The 13,403-nt window shown below is 44.6% G+C and overlaps 1 protein-coding gene across 5 annotated transcripts in view; it reads left to right on the top strand.

The window, feature by feature from the left end:
• LOC105935207 (membrane-associated guanylate kinase, WW and PDZ domain-containing protein 3) overlaps positions 1–13,403 on the top strand; it is a 92,080-nt gene that overhangs the window by 68,724 nt on the left and 9,953 nt on the right. For 4 of the 5 annotated variants that reach the window (XM_036140788.1, XM_036140796.1, XM_036140801.1 and 1 more), the window contains 7 exons: positions 3,671–3,741; positions 4,734–4,895; positions 6,675–7,194; positions 7,279–7,834; positions 7,911–7,974; positions 8,068–8,484; positions 11,465–11,527. In XM_036140788.1, the coding sequence (XP_035996681.1) occupies positions 3,671–3,741; positions 4,734–4,895; positions 6,675–7,194; positions 7,279–7,834; positions 7,911–7,974; positions 8,068–8,484; positions 11,465–11,527 (1,853 nt within the window). The remainder of the gene's footprint in view (positions 1–3,670; positions 3,742–4,733; positions 4,896–6,674; positions 7,195–7,278; positions 7,835–7,910; positions 7,975–8,067; positions 8,485–11,464; positions 11,528–13,403) is intronic. The other variant, XM_021323110.2, reaches the window with a different exon arrangement.

Genomic DNA, 13,403 nt, shown 5'->3' with positions numbered 1-13,403 from the left:
TCTCCTGTATCCAACAAACCACAGATATGGGAGAAGCTTTTGTCCACTTTGAGTTAAATAAATATTTTATCCCCAAGCAACCAACACAGGTTTATACTTGGTAGAGTGACGCTTGTTGGCAAGTTTGTTTCTTGTTGTCAATAACCAGGTCTTTACACAGCTCTGAAGGGATTGTCGTCCATTCCTGTTTACAGAATGTCTCTAAGTCCTTCAAGTTTCTTGGCATCCATTTGAAACTCAAACCTTCAGCTCCCTCCACTGGTTTTCTATCAGGTTGAGTTCAGGAGACTGACTAGGCCACAGCAAGACATTAATATGCTTCTTGCTGACCCACTCCTTTTTTTTGCCCTGGCAGTATGATTTGGGTCCTAGCCACGCTGGAAGACCCGCCCACGGCCCGTCTTCAGTGTTCCCGCTGAGCAAAGGAGGTTCTCATCCAAGATGTTACGATGCATGGCCCCATTCATTGTTCCCTCAATGCGGTGGAGTCGTCCTGTACCCTTTGCAGAAAAACAGCCCGAAAACATAATGCTTCCACCTCCATGCTTGACTGTTGGTTTGGTGTTCTTTGGATCATATTCACATTTGTTTTTCCTCCAAACACAGCGGTTTGAGTTGATGCCAAACCACTTAATTTTGGTTTCATCTCACCACAGCACATTCTCCCAACCTTTTTCTAAGTCATTTAGATGTTCACTGGCAAACTTTAAGCATGCCGGTACATTTGCCTCCTTGAACAGATGGACCTTGTGGGTATTGCAAGATTTCAGCCCAATATGTTCCCATCTGGGGACCCTTTTCCCTTCAGATCATCAACAAGCTCCTGCTGTGTAGTTTTAGGCAGCTCCCTCATCTTTCTCGCTATCATTCTCAGGCCACGAGCAGAGATCGTACCTGGATTTCCAGACCAAGGACAGTCCAAGGGTTGTGTAACCCGTTCCAGCCTTGTGCAGGTCTACAATTCTGACATATTTGGTCTTGCCCATGGTGCAAAAGTGATTAGTATGCAACAAAACTGATTCATAAATCAAGTGTGCTTTGTACGCGTGCAGAGTTAAGATCAGGAGTGTAGCTAATTAGTTGATTATTCACAGCTGTGTGTTACATGGGCACCAGCCAATATGTGGGACCCAGGTTCTAGGTGAGTTGTTGGGGATCAAATACTTATCTCACTCAATACAAACTTTTATATTGAGTGTTTTTCATGTATTTTAGACTGATATTCTAACAATTGACTCAATCAGTAATCAACCATAAAAATGTGAGTTCTTTGTAAGTGGACACATTTACAAACTTAGCAGCAGATCAAATGATTTTTTCCCCCACTGTATATGGCAGCTTTTTGTTTGCTGTTGGGCCCCAGGGAAAAGTGAAGCTTGTTTTCAGTGCATATTGTACTCTTAAAGGGCTGGACACAACCTTGCAATGTAGTCATGGAGTCGACAGTGTCCGGTTTGGGAACTTTTAAGAACTGGAGTCTTTTAGGGATTCGGGCAAATGTGATGCAGCGGGAAAAAGATTTAGGAAATAACACCATGGTTCTAGAAAGGACGAGGATGAGTTCCTCTCTCATGGAGGTAGGAAGATTAAAGATATATAGCCATGTAATATGCTTATAAATAAAGACCAAATACCGTTTGGTTATATAGGGTTATACAGTGCAAAAACGGATCTAAAAATAAGTAAAATGTTCTTAAAGTTAGTGTATTTATTCTTGATTTGAGTATCTGCCAACAGAATAAGTATTTTGACCCCTAAAATAAGATAATTAGATATCCTGCACTTGAAATAAGATGATGGAGATGAATTATTCCTCTTTTAAGTGCAAAAATCTTATTCCATTGGCAAATCATCTTATTTACCTGCTCAAATCAAGGACAAACACACTCATTTTAAAGAACATTTTACTTATTTCTAGTTCCGTTTTTGCACTGATACACCAAGCCTCCATCTTGATAATGTTTTGATGGTTCTTTTTGTGGATAAAATTAGCCCCAGCACCGGGCACGATGAACAAATATAAACAGACATGGCGACATCTAGCGACAGTATGGCAGAACTATCATAATGCTGGTTTGCTTGATTAATAAATCAATTGTAAATAATGCCGGACCGAGCCTGACCCTCTGCAATGCCTCGCAATACAGCGCCAGCTCAGCATGATCGAAGATCAAACGTTATTAAGTAAATAAACCACTCTACAAAAACTTTAACAGCCTCATATCAGGAAGTTTATTCACGTCAGTCAACTCTGCAGTCACATCTGAGCCATGGCATGTTTACCCAGGGTGAGCAGACGTCCCCGCTTTCCAGGGATAGTCCCCGTTTTGCATTACCTGTCCCCGGCAAAAGCTGTCCCTGGAAACGTCCCCGACTTCCATATCATGGAGTTGGTTTAACGCCATAGCAGGTATTTACCTGGTTCTGCCACTGTCCCGACATAGTAGAAGAGCAGAGCCAAAAGTGGTTTCCCTGCCCCGTTGCAGATCAAGCAAAACAAACCAACGGGGGGGAAAAAAAGTCAAATAACGTGGCTATGCACCTTTAAGTTTGGTATCATCCTCGTCATTAGAAATGGTAAGATGGAGTGGAAGATACAAAGATAAGTCTGGGCGTTATTAGTAGGATGGTTATATGGTCATTACCAAAGATCTGAGATAAAACTAAAGTTCTTAATGTAATTGATACATCCATGTTCTTCCCCTCACCCCCGAAAGTTAGATCCTGACTAAGAGAACTAGGCGGCGAAGAGAACCACTAGAAATGAGATTCTGTGGAAAGGGTCTGAGCCTGAGAGATAAGGTGAGGAGCTCGGTCATCCAAGAGGACCTTGGAGTGGAGTAGCTCTGCTCCTCTCCTTAGGAAAGAGTCAGTCATATAATCATATCAGGACTCCCTCTTGCATCACTTTATGGGTTTCTAACACATCTAACTAAAAAAAAGAACCCATGGAAGACCTAGGACTTGCTGCTATGATTATACATAACCCTTTTGGCCTGGGATAGTCTTGAGTTGCCCAGAAGTAGCTGGAGAGTTTCACCAAGAAGGACTTCTGATGGTCTCTGTTGGACTCTTTGCCTGCAGGACCTGATTTCAGATGAGTGGACATAAAAAGATGGGCTTTGCAATCTTAAACGAACACGTCGTGTTTTTTTAACAGAGGCCCAAGAGTCTGTGCTCTGCAGAAAAGACACCTGCTTTCACCATTGAGGGCCTCAGGCCTTGGTAAACAACCCGTCACTAACCTGCATTAACTCTTATCTGAATTATAGTTTAAGGGAGCTATTTATTGAATGGAAAATTAAGATACATCATCAGTTAATTAAAAAAAATAATTCATGCAAATAAAGGGCTGCGTGGTGGCACAGTTAGTGGCCCTTGAGCCTTGCAGCAAGACGGTCTTGGGTTCAAAATCCCAAGGGTGTTTCTAGGTGGAGTTTGCTTGTTCTCCATGTGCTTGCATGGGTTCTCTCCCGGTACTCTGGCTTTCTCCCACAGTCCAGGTTATAGACAATTGATAGATGATTAAATAAAAATATTTTTTTAACAACAAACTCCTTGTCATTGACTCAGATAATTTTGCCACACATATTATTTTTGTCATTTTGTATTCAGTATTATAATTAAAATGGGTGTTTTTTTTTCCCTTTTGCCCCTTTATCTACCCAAGGCGCAGCCCGAGGAGAACCAGCTGGCTTGGTCCTCGTCCCTCAAGCAGAGACTCCAACTACAAAAATGAATGTGAGCTTCTTTGTGTCTTCTTTGTCTCTTTTTGTTTTTCCTTGCCGTCTCTCCCTTTCCGTCTCTCGTTCTCGGTCTCTCTCACTACGCAATTATCAGCACACGAGCAACATATTTAAACAGTTCAACATGCTAAATGAAGCCACAAATTCGTCATGCACGGAAGTCACTGACGCAGCAGGCTTGTTAGAGTCAAATGAGATAGAATGAGCTTTTGGCCGAACAGAGGCATGTAAGTGATTAACGCCTAAAGCTCTGAGCTGCTGGAGAAGGGCCAGACCTGCTGCACAGGCTGGCAGGGTCAACATGGGGAGAACATGTGACTACCATCATAATCTGCTGTTTCAGATAAAAATGAAACAAATGTCATTTATGATGTTTATCTGTGAACACAGCAGCAGGGAAAGGAAACACTTCAACAGCTTGCCTCAGTCAGATGCAGTTCCCTTTCTGCACCAGCAGAAGGCGATATTGTATTCATTTTGATCACCACCATCTGCATGTTAAAGGGATTTTGGTGAATTATGTCTGTGGCTGTAATATCAGGCATGTCTAAATGCAGACAGCACATATGCTGACATTAGAAGAGGTGATCCGAGGGAAGATGCACGCTCTAAACCACATTTTACAGATTTCCTGACGCAGTGTAACGTATAAATGTGTATAAAAAAAAAAGGACCTACAAATCTCTGCAGGGCTTGGTCAAGCAAATGGATTATGTTGCCAAATTTAACTTAGCAGATAGTCAGTAATGGATTCTGCTTTTAAAGCAATCTCTCCGCCATATGCTTTGAGTTGTGTAGCATTTTGTTAAAAGCCATCTGGCGATTGGTTTGCCACATTTAACTCTCTGCCACTTCCAAGCATGTAGTTGTGTTGAAAACCTTTGGACGCTGCTCTCACTTGCTTTCTCCTGTCCGTTGTGCAGGTTCTCATCCTGCCGTCTCTCTCGTCAATCTTAGTTTTCCTCTCTTTGCTTTGCCGATCCCCAGGGTTCACGGACCAGCCTGAGGACCTCAGGGGTTTCCCTGTCCATGCACACTTGATCAAGGGCTCCAGAGGGTTTGGTTTCAACATAGTTGGGGGCAGCAGGCCGGGAGAGTTTCTCCAGGTGTACAGCGTGACAGCGAGCGGCCCCTCCACTCTTAAGACAGGTAAGAACGCGAGATGAGAATGTTCTTGATTTTGGTTTTGAGTCTAAAATGTTTTCGCAGTCCCCGTAAAATAGGGTTTTAGGGTCTTAAATTATCTTTACGATCTCATATTAGCAATTAGCACAGTCAGAGCATCTAGCTGGATCTAAAACGCTGCCAGCAATTTAAATTCCAGCGTTTTCCATTACTGACAGCAGTAAAAGGCAATAAAGGATAAGAGAGAACATCTTTGTTGTGCAACATTCAGCCTTCCTTGCATCTGGTGAAAGTCTTGCTCTCTCTCACTCTATTGTAGCCTGCATGAAGTACAGACATACCCCAACATGTCTCCTTTAGTCTCTTAAGTCTCTGACTTATCTTATAACACATCACTGAGACTGAACATAGCTGAGTTTTCTTCACACCCTAACATCATCCACACTGAAGAGCATTGTCAGCATGAATTTAAGAAACATTAATTGTTATGTCAAAGCTCTATATACAGCCATATCTGCAAATTGTACCCATAATACGAGTCATGCAAACGTTTTATAGTATTTGCATCAACAATTTGTTTGTCTTTCTTTCACACCTGTAGCTTTTCATCTTTTTGAAATAAGTGTAGATAAAACCCGTTAATCCTCGTCACCACCGCTCCATAATCTTGCTATCATAACACTTCCAAATACAGTGGTGCGCATCCTGTTTACAGGCAGTCACGCACATTCTCACAGAGGAAGCTATTACCACTGCAGGAGGCCGGAGCACAGGCTGTTTCTGCAGGGGCTGATATCGTTCATATCTGTTAAATAGGCTGGTTTAGGGAGATTACTTTTTCGGATTAGTCCACAAGCACACAGAAGCACGGATTGAATTTTACAAGCAAACACACAGAGAGGAGGACACATTTCTTCACCCTTTAACGCAGTAACTTAAAACTGGGAAAGATTTAATGCCAGTTTTTTGTTTGTTCAATGTTAAACACAAAGTAGACTTTGCTTTTGATCATGGATTCGTTTGAAAAAAATCACATAGTTAAAGAAATAGCAATACTATGGACAGATGACAACCATACTTCACAGTGAGAAGTCTATCTACCAACAGCTTGTTTGATTTTATGCTATGGTTCAAATGTGACGGATGGCGCAATCAGAAAATAAAGTACCTTGACCCTGAAGTTGAGCTCGGATGGTTCCCTTTGTTCTATTTTTACCTTCCTCACTAGCTCTCTGGTCAATTGGCGTTGCATTTCCTCTTGTATTAATGTCCTGGAAGGTTGTCAACTGTCCCGTGAACCCTGAACGTTTTAATGACATTGCCAATCTTGGTCATGGAAACGTGAAGCTGCTTGGAAAGCTCTAACTTTTGCTTTCTTCGTATTTTCAATATGGATCACACAACAGTACCAAACCACCTAGCGACATGTTTGTTCCCTTGAAATAGGCTGAAGGAAAATGAAACCAGTGATATTAGCCAAAAGTAAACAGTTCAAATTGTGACCACTATGCTATGACTAGCTGCCTTTTAAGGGACACCATTAACAAGTGCATGCCATTGTAGGACATATGTCTAGCATAAACAACCATTTTAAATGCTTTCTCCTTTACATGCTGGTATATATCAAACCCTTTTAATCAGTTTAGACAGTTCAGGGGAACTAGACCATTGTTTCAATGAGCTGTAAGGGTACGAACAAATGTTCCAAGCAAAACTTCCCAGAAGTACTAAATAAAAACAGAAAATTGCAATGTTTCCTACATATTAATATCTGTGTCCCTCTTTTTGTTTTGTTTTTGTTAGCGGACATACTCGTGTACATCAACGATGCTTGTGTGTTGGGAATGTCTCACAAAGAGGCTGTAGAGATGCTCAAATCAGTGCCTGTGGGCCATAGCATAGACATAGAGGTGAGAAGGGGGTATCCAATGCTCTACAACCCCGATGGACGTCCCAAGCATCCCTCAACACGATTACTGGACGGTGACGACCACGATATGGCACCTACCACCACCCAGCCACAACCTCTTCACCAGCTACCTCGCCTTTCAACACCTTCGCCGCAGAGCCAGCACTATAATGGTTTTCACGGCGACAGAGGCTACGTGGAACATACCGTGGCTCTCGACGCCAATGGAAATGCCACATCCTACGCGTCCCGACTGCCTCCGCCGTACAGACGCTCCAGCGTGAGCAACGCTGCACCATTCTCCCCGGTTCGGCCGCCCCGCTCGCACAGGAGTTTAGCCCGGCTGCAGTCGCTGGACCCGACGTTGGCCAGCCAGAGTGACAGTGAGGTTGTTTCTGCAGTGGGTTCGCACAGGTAAAAAAAAAAAACACGTTTCACTTTTTCAGGTGCAGAGATTGGTTAGGTGCTGATTTTACCCGTTTCCCTTTCTTTCGTCAGGGCGTCAATGATCCGAAATCACAACAATAACTCCCTTACGACGCCACAGCATCATTTACGTTACGGAACATCAAAGTCGTCTGAAAGTGACCTGTCCACCTGCACGGTGCCAGGGACCCGGCTGCCACTCCCCGAGTCCCCACGGAGACCCTCGTCTTCCCCCAGCGGTCCACGCAGCGCTCACTCCCACCTTTTTGGACCGCAGACCTCTCATCTCAGACCACCTCCCACCCGAGAAAGCCCTCCCCACCATGATGTCAATGGTTTTTACGGCAACAGCAGCCCGACTGCCAGCCCCAACAGCGTCTCCTCTCCTGGCGCCACAAGCGTGGGCAGTGGGTTTGGGGGGTTCAGCGGAGGGGAACTTGTTCCTGTCGCCTTGGCGCAAACTGATGGAGACAGGGGCCTCGGGTTTAGCCTGATGGCTGGTGGTTCTGGTGGCAGGTTGACTGTAGTGGAGAGGGTATGGGACCGAAAGCAGTGCAACTCCTTACAGCCAGGCGATGCTGTTGTGAAGATCAATGGAGCTGACGTCCAGAGTCTCAGCCCCATGCAGGTAATTATTAGTCTTTGATTTTGCAGATTAACCAAAAATGACTTCAAAAGTAACCCAAACTTTTCCTTTTTTGTAGATCCAAACAATCCTGCAGGAGCACACAAAACAGGGAGAAGTAATTCTGCTGGTTTACAGAGGAGGTAAAATATTCACAATCTCCTTAGTGTCCGCGACTTCTTGACATTAAACACTCAGTGGATATAGCCAGTTTATTTTCTCTCATCTTGTCCAGGGCACCTATCACTCATCTGTTTCCCCGGGCTCTGTTCGGAGGCTCCCTCCACCTCAGCTACGTCCTCCTCCTCCTCCCGTTGACTCGAACAATACGTCCCTGCTCCCAGAAGCGCTGCCCGTGCCCCGCACCTCCACAAGCAACCCTCCCTCCCCGCTCCTCACGAGTTCCTCTCTGGTCCAGAGCACCAGTTTTCTGGAGTCGATTCCAGTGACCCTGACCATGGAGCCCAAAGACTGGATCGACATTGGCCTGGAAGACGAGGCTGGCGGTGGCGTGTCGGTACCCGAAGCAAGTCTGGAGAAGCGAAAGGGCGAACGAACGCGCCGCTTCAGAGGGTTGGACGTGGAACTGAAGAGAAAGCCAGGAGAGGGATTTGGATTTGTGATTGCCTCTCAGGACTTGGAGAACGGGCGAGGTAAGAACTAGCTTCATCTACTTCCGACGTTTTAAAATACTAGCGGATTGAAAACAGTGCTGGAGGATATTTTGAATAGCGTTAGCCGAACTTTTCTGGCCCATCACAAGCCTTTGGTTACCTGCCCAAGGAAATGAGGATTATTTGGATGCCCTTGTGGAAAGAAGCACCATTAGGTAATTGCACATTAAAAGTGGTCGACATGGCCACAAGCCACAGGATGAGTCACAATGCATCATTTACATTTTTCTGGTGCATTTGTCCACCTTGGATTAACGTGCATTTCCAACGATCTTTGCTTTGCGTTCGCAGTCTTTCAGGCTGGTTTAGTACAAAGTGGCCTTTAGATCGGCTTCAGTCCTCGTTCGTAAAGCGGCTTCAGGATTTCAGGACTATAGTCTTCCACAAATCTCCTGGTTACGGTTGTTCAGAACTCCTCTTTGTCTGGCCTCTTCAATGGTTACCTCCTTTGTCTAGTACTTTTGAGATCAAAGAGATTCAGGCCCTTTGCTCGAGAGTGAAGGGCCCTTCGAGCTGTACAGTGCTTTAAAGTAATTGGACTCCAAAGAGCTCCTATGAAAAATTCAGTTTGGTCACTCCACACCAATTCTAATCCAGCTGATATGACTGTACCAGGTTTAGCAAATCGAAGGCTTCTGCAGATATGTCGGGTAGCGTTATCTTGTAGGAAGCTACAGCATGAAATCCTTGATCTGTCTGCTCGCCTCTTCCACAACTGGTGCAAATAGAGATGGACATTGTCCAAGCTTTGCTCCTTAAATTCAGGCAGTAGGCCATTGGTCAGGTCAGCTTCAAGTTTAGCAACAGTGTTCTGGGTGAGGTTCATGTGTGGATTTATTATCCTTTAAAGTCATTTCAGTTGCCACAGTAGGACGAAGCAGGAAGTCTCACTTTTAGCCAACTGGCAGAAATGTATTACATCCAAATAGTTGTTTTGAAATCGCCATCCTCTGCTGCTTTTTTGCATTAATTTGCTTGCTTTAAATGACATTTGCTAGTTTTTCTTTTAAAGGCTTGTAGATCAGATCCTGGGTGTAACTACAACTACAAATTGATTAATTTAACTTATTTGGATCTGCCAAAAGAATAAAAAAAAAAGTGTCTTACATCTACCCACCCCATTCTCCTGTCACATACAGTGCCTTGCAAAACTATTTACATCCCTTGAACTTTATTTGTTTTGCATTTTGTGATGTCAGAAATGCACTAATTGGTGTATTTGTGTTAGGGGGACTAAGTGTGAAGGACCACCTTAAATTGGTCCAGTAGAGAGTAAGGGATAAATGGTTTTCAAAGCTTTCACAAATAAAGATCTAAAATATTTGTTGTGCATTTTCACCCAGTCTTCTTTACATACATGTTAGAGAACAACATCCCGAGCTTTGGACCCCTCATTTGCCACAGCTGCAAATCTACTAAGACATGCTAAACTAGGAGTATTCAGAGAATCAGCAAAGAGGCCCGGGATAACTCCTGCCATAAGCTCCATTTGTAGGTTGGTACTAGCCATGTGGGGTCACAGCAAACATGTAGAAGAAGGCCTTCTGATCGGACGAGACAGAAATTTGGGTTTTGGCCTAAAAGCAAAACATTAAGTGTGACAGGAAACTCAAACTTCTCCACACTGAAATATGGCGGTAGAAGCATCATACTGTGGGGGATGTTTTTCTTCAGCGGGGAGAGGGGAAGCTGGTCAGAGTTAATTTTTATAAAAAGCCCGTTAGAGGCTGTAAACGAGGGTTCATCTTCCAACAGGACAGCATCCTTAAACATGCAGCCACAGCGATCATAGCATGGTTTAGATTATGGACCAGCCAATGTCCAGACCTAACTGGGAATTTGTTGCAAATCTTAAAAATTGCTGTTTTTTTGTAATTTGTTTGCAATTTGACTTAGCTGGAACTATTTTCCAAGGGATGATAGTGGGAAAAATCCCATCCATAGATGTGCCAAAGCTGGTAGAGCTGCTTTGTAGCTGTAATTGCAGTGAAAAGTGGTTACACAAAGAGTTGACCCAGGGGTGCTCAGTATACACGAACATCGCTTTACTGATTTCTATTTAGAAAAATCTTCCCTTCCCCTTCACGTTGATGCACTGTTTTGTGTCGGCCTGTCTTCCTTACAAAATACATGGAGGTTTATGATTGCAAAGCAATATTATGCAAAAAGGTCCAGGGGACTTGAATACTTTGGCTGACACTGGTTGTTTTAGCAGAATGAGAGGCACCTGGAGGGTTTCCTGCTAATGATGCGTTCGGTGAACCTTTGATTCCACCTAACCGTAACTGTGTTCTGCAGAATCATTTTTTTTTTTTAATGCAAGCGAGCATCCAGGCCTGTTTATATTCTCTCAGGGAAGAGCACCGGCCTTATCGCCTTTCAGTGCAGTGCTTAATGCATCTGCAGCAGGTAAAGCACAGCATCCCCCATGAGCCTTCACTGCCTCGCCTCTTCTCTTGTCCAGGCTGCCACTGGGATGCAGATAAAGATGCTTTATGGCCCGACATAAATATGTACATGCCTTCACCCCGATAAACCTCCGTCACGTGTTATTGTGTCGAGAACTCCCCTCTGTCCCCTTCTCCCTTTCCTTATGTCCCATCTTTCTCTCCCCCTCTCTGCCGCTCGTCTCATAAGCTCCCGCCCACTCGCCGTCTCTCACCCCCCCCCAGTTTCACTCTGCAGTAAAAGCGTCCAGTCTGGTTTTTCAGAAGATTAAAACTCTCCCTCTCTCCCCCTCCCTCTTACCTCCCTGCTCTCTCCACCACCCTCTGAATGCTCAAGGGAAATGCTACGCTGAACATTTGCCTCGCTGCGGAGCAACAGTGGGGGGACTGCCAGCCTGTGTTTTAGCTCCTGTTGCAAGCGGACCTCTGAGCTGTCAAGCTGCTGGACTTGGAATAAAAGGACATTGTTTTGTTTTATTGTTTTCTTTCTTTTCCTTGTTTGGTTGCATTAGCTAAGCAAAGAGCCATGCTGGAGAGACTGCAGTCTGCTTTGAAAACTGTGAAAGAGTCTAAACGTAATTATCTTTCAATCTGCTCGGCTTCTCGCTTCGTGTTTTGCATGTTCCGAAGTTTTGCCCGGTCCCGTGTGTCAGCCGCATGAAAGTTGGTCACGTGTTCTGGGTGCCAGATGCTGTTGATGTTGTGGCTCTTTTTAGTTGCGACGGGGGCAGGCGTTTATAGACGGGACTGTTGCATGTCACGGCGTGCTGATGTGGGAATGATTTATGTATTAGAGCTGTGAGAAGGACACATGCAGTGGATTCAAGCAGGACTTTCTGGAGGTTGGTACTGGAGAGCCTGCCTGAGCTTGGCGGTCTACGTCTGCAGCTTCATATGGGCTGCAGGGGGGGACTTCATGATGGCAGAGGAAGGGGGCTGTTACCTTTCATGAATGGTGATCGGTGCATCGTTTCAGAGGCTGACTGCAGGACACACCACAGCGGGATTACTGTGGACAGGAGAGCTCAGAGAGCCAAGGGGGAAAAGACCCCACAGAAAAATACACAATAAAAAAAAATCTGTGCATTTGCATGCAGCTGTGTGTGTGTGTGTGTGTGTGTGTGTGTGTGCGTGCGTGCGTGCGTGCGTGTGTGTGTGTGTGTGCCAGTTTTTTTCTACATCTGGGACCGAGCATGTTGGTCCCAGTCTCCCGGCGTGTGAGTCAGTGGGCATGTGTGTCTGCACAATGGTGCCGTTTGGTGCGTTTATTCATCTGTTTGTTTGATGTATTATGCATGATAAGAAGACTATGTCTAAATCTGCCTTGGCTTTGATCTGACCTGATTGCCGTTTCTGCCTGGGTCACCCAGATTACACCCTGATTGGAGATGTTTCTGGGCTCCGAGTTGCCTTTTAACTGAATCATCATCCCTGTCTGACATGCACTTCATCTCCTTTGGCATATTCTCCGCCCGCTCGTTACAGGTTTAATCGGTTAACAAGCATTTCAAATTTAATTCAGACGGGCTATTTTTTGCGTCCCGAGAGCTACGACGGTTTTTGTATTTTTGGCTTAAATGTGAGCCTTAAAATGTTTACTCTAGGTTACGTAAGGCCACTGACAGGACCCTGGAGAGGCCAGCTGTCACCAAAACGCAGCTTGCTCTCAATGCAGGGATGGTGTGTGTGTGTGTGTGTGTGGGGGGGAGACCAGACGATTCACATCCAAGCAGAGGAATGCCGTCCAGCTAAAAACTGTAAGGAGCTTTTTAGCTGCTGAAGGAGATTATTGGAGCAACATTTAATTCTTAGCCGCTCAGTATTTTTCCTCATCGACCCCTTACACTGATCAGCGTTGAGCCTGAATCTGAGCGATCTGGTCGTACAGACGATAAGAGGAACTGAGTAGATGATAAGCTAACGGAGGCCGGTTCTGGTTTTTTTACGCTAAAACTGGTGAATCACAACAAGCCAGTCAGCTGCATATAATCTCGGACCCCTGTCTCACACGTTTTGTTTATTGCACTTATTGGATTTTGTTTATTACAGCTCATGAGTGGGACCAGTGCAGAGTCTGGGAGTCCATGATAGCCAAGACTGTTTCCCACATAATTTTTTTTTTTTAAATATGTAGTTCATGTTTTGGAAGTGCAAGGAAGTTTCTTTTGTCCCTATCATTGAAATTAGCCATTTAAGAATAGATATAGGCAGATATTGTCACATTTGTGCACATAAGAGTAGGGCCGTTCCATTTTATTGTGAAACAGCCCTACTCTTATGTGAATTTAAGAAAAAAACAATAACTTTAGACCAGGTGAGTTAGCAGAGAGAAAACAGCTGAGTGGGAAACCATAGGAAAAACGAACACAGTAATTTTCATCAAGAAAAAAATATACATCCACCTGAGAGAGGGACGCGGCGCCGCTGAAAAAGCTGTAGTAGGTATGCCGG

The sequence above is a fragment of the Fundulus heteroclitus genome, chromosome 1 (genome assembly GCF_011125445.2).
Source record: "Fundulus heteroclitus isolate FHET01 chromosome 1, MU-UCD_Fhet_4.1, whole genome shotgun sequence".
NCBI lineage: Eukaryota > Metazoa > Chordata > Actinopteri > Cyprinodontiformes > Fundulidae > Fundulus > Fundulus heteroclitus.
The sequence above is the reverse complement of the archived record's forward strand: the minus strand, read 5'-3'. Positions and strand labels throughout refer to the sequence as shown.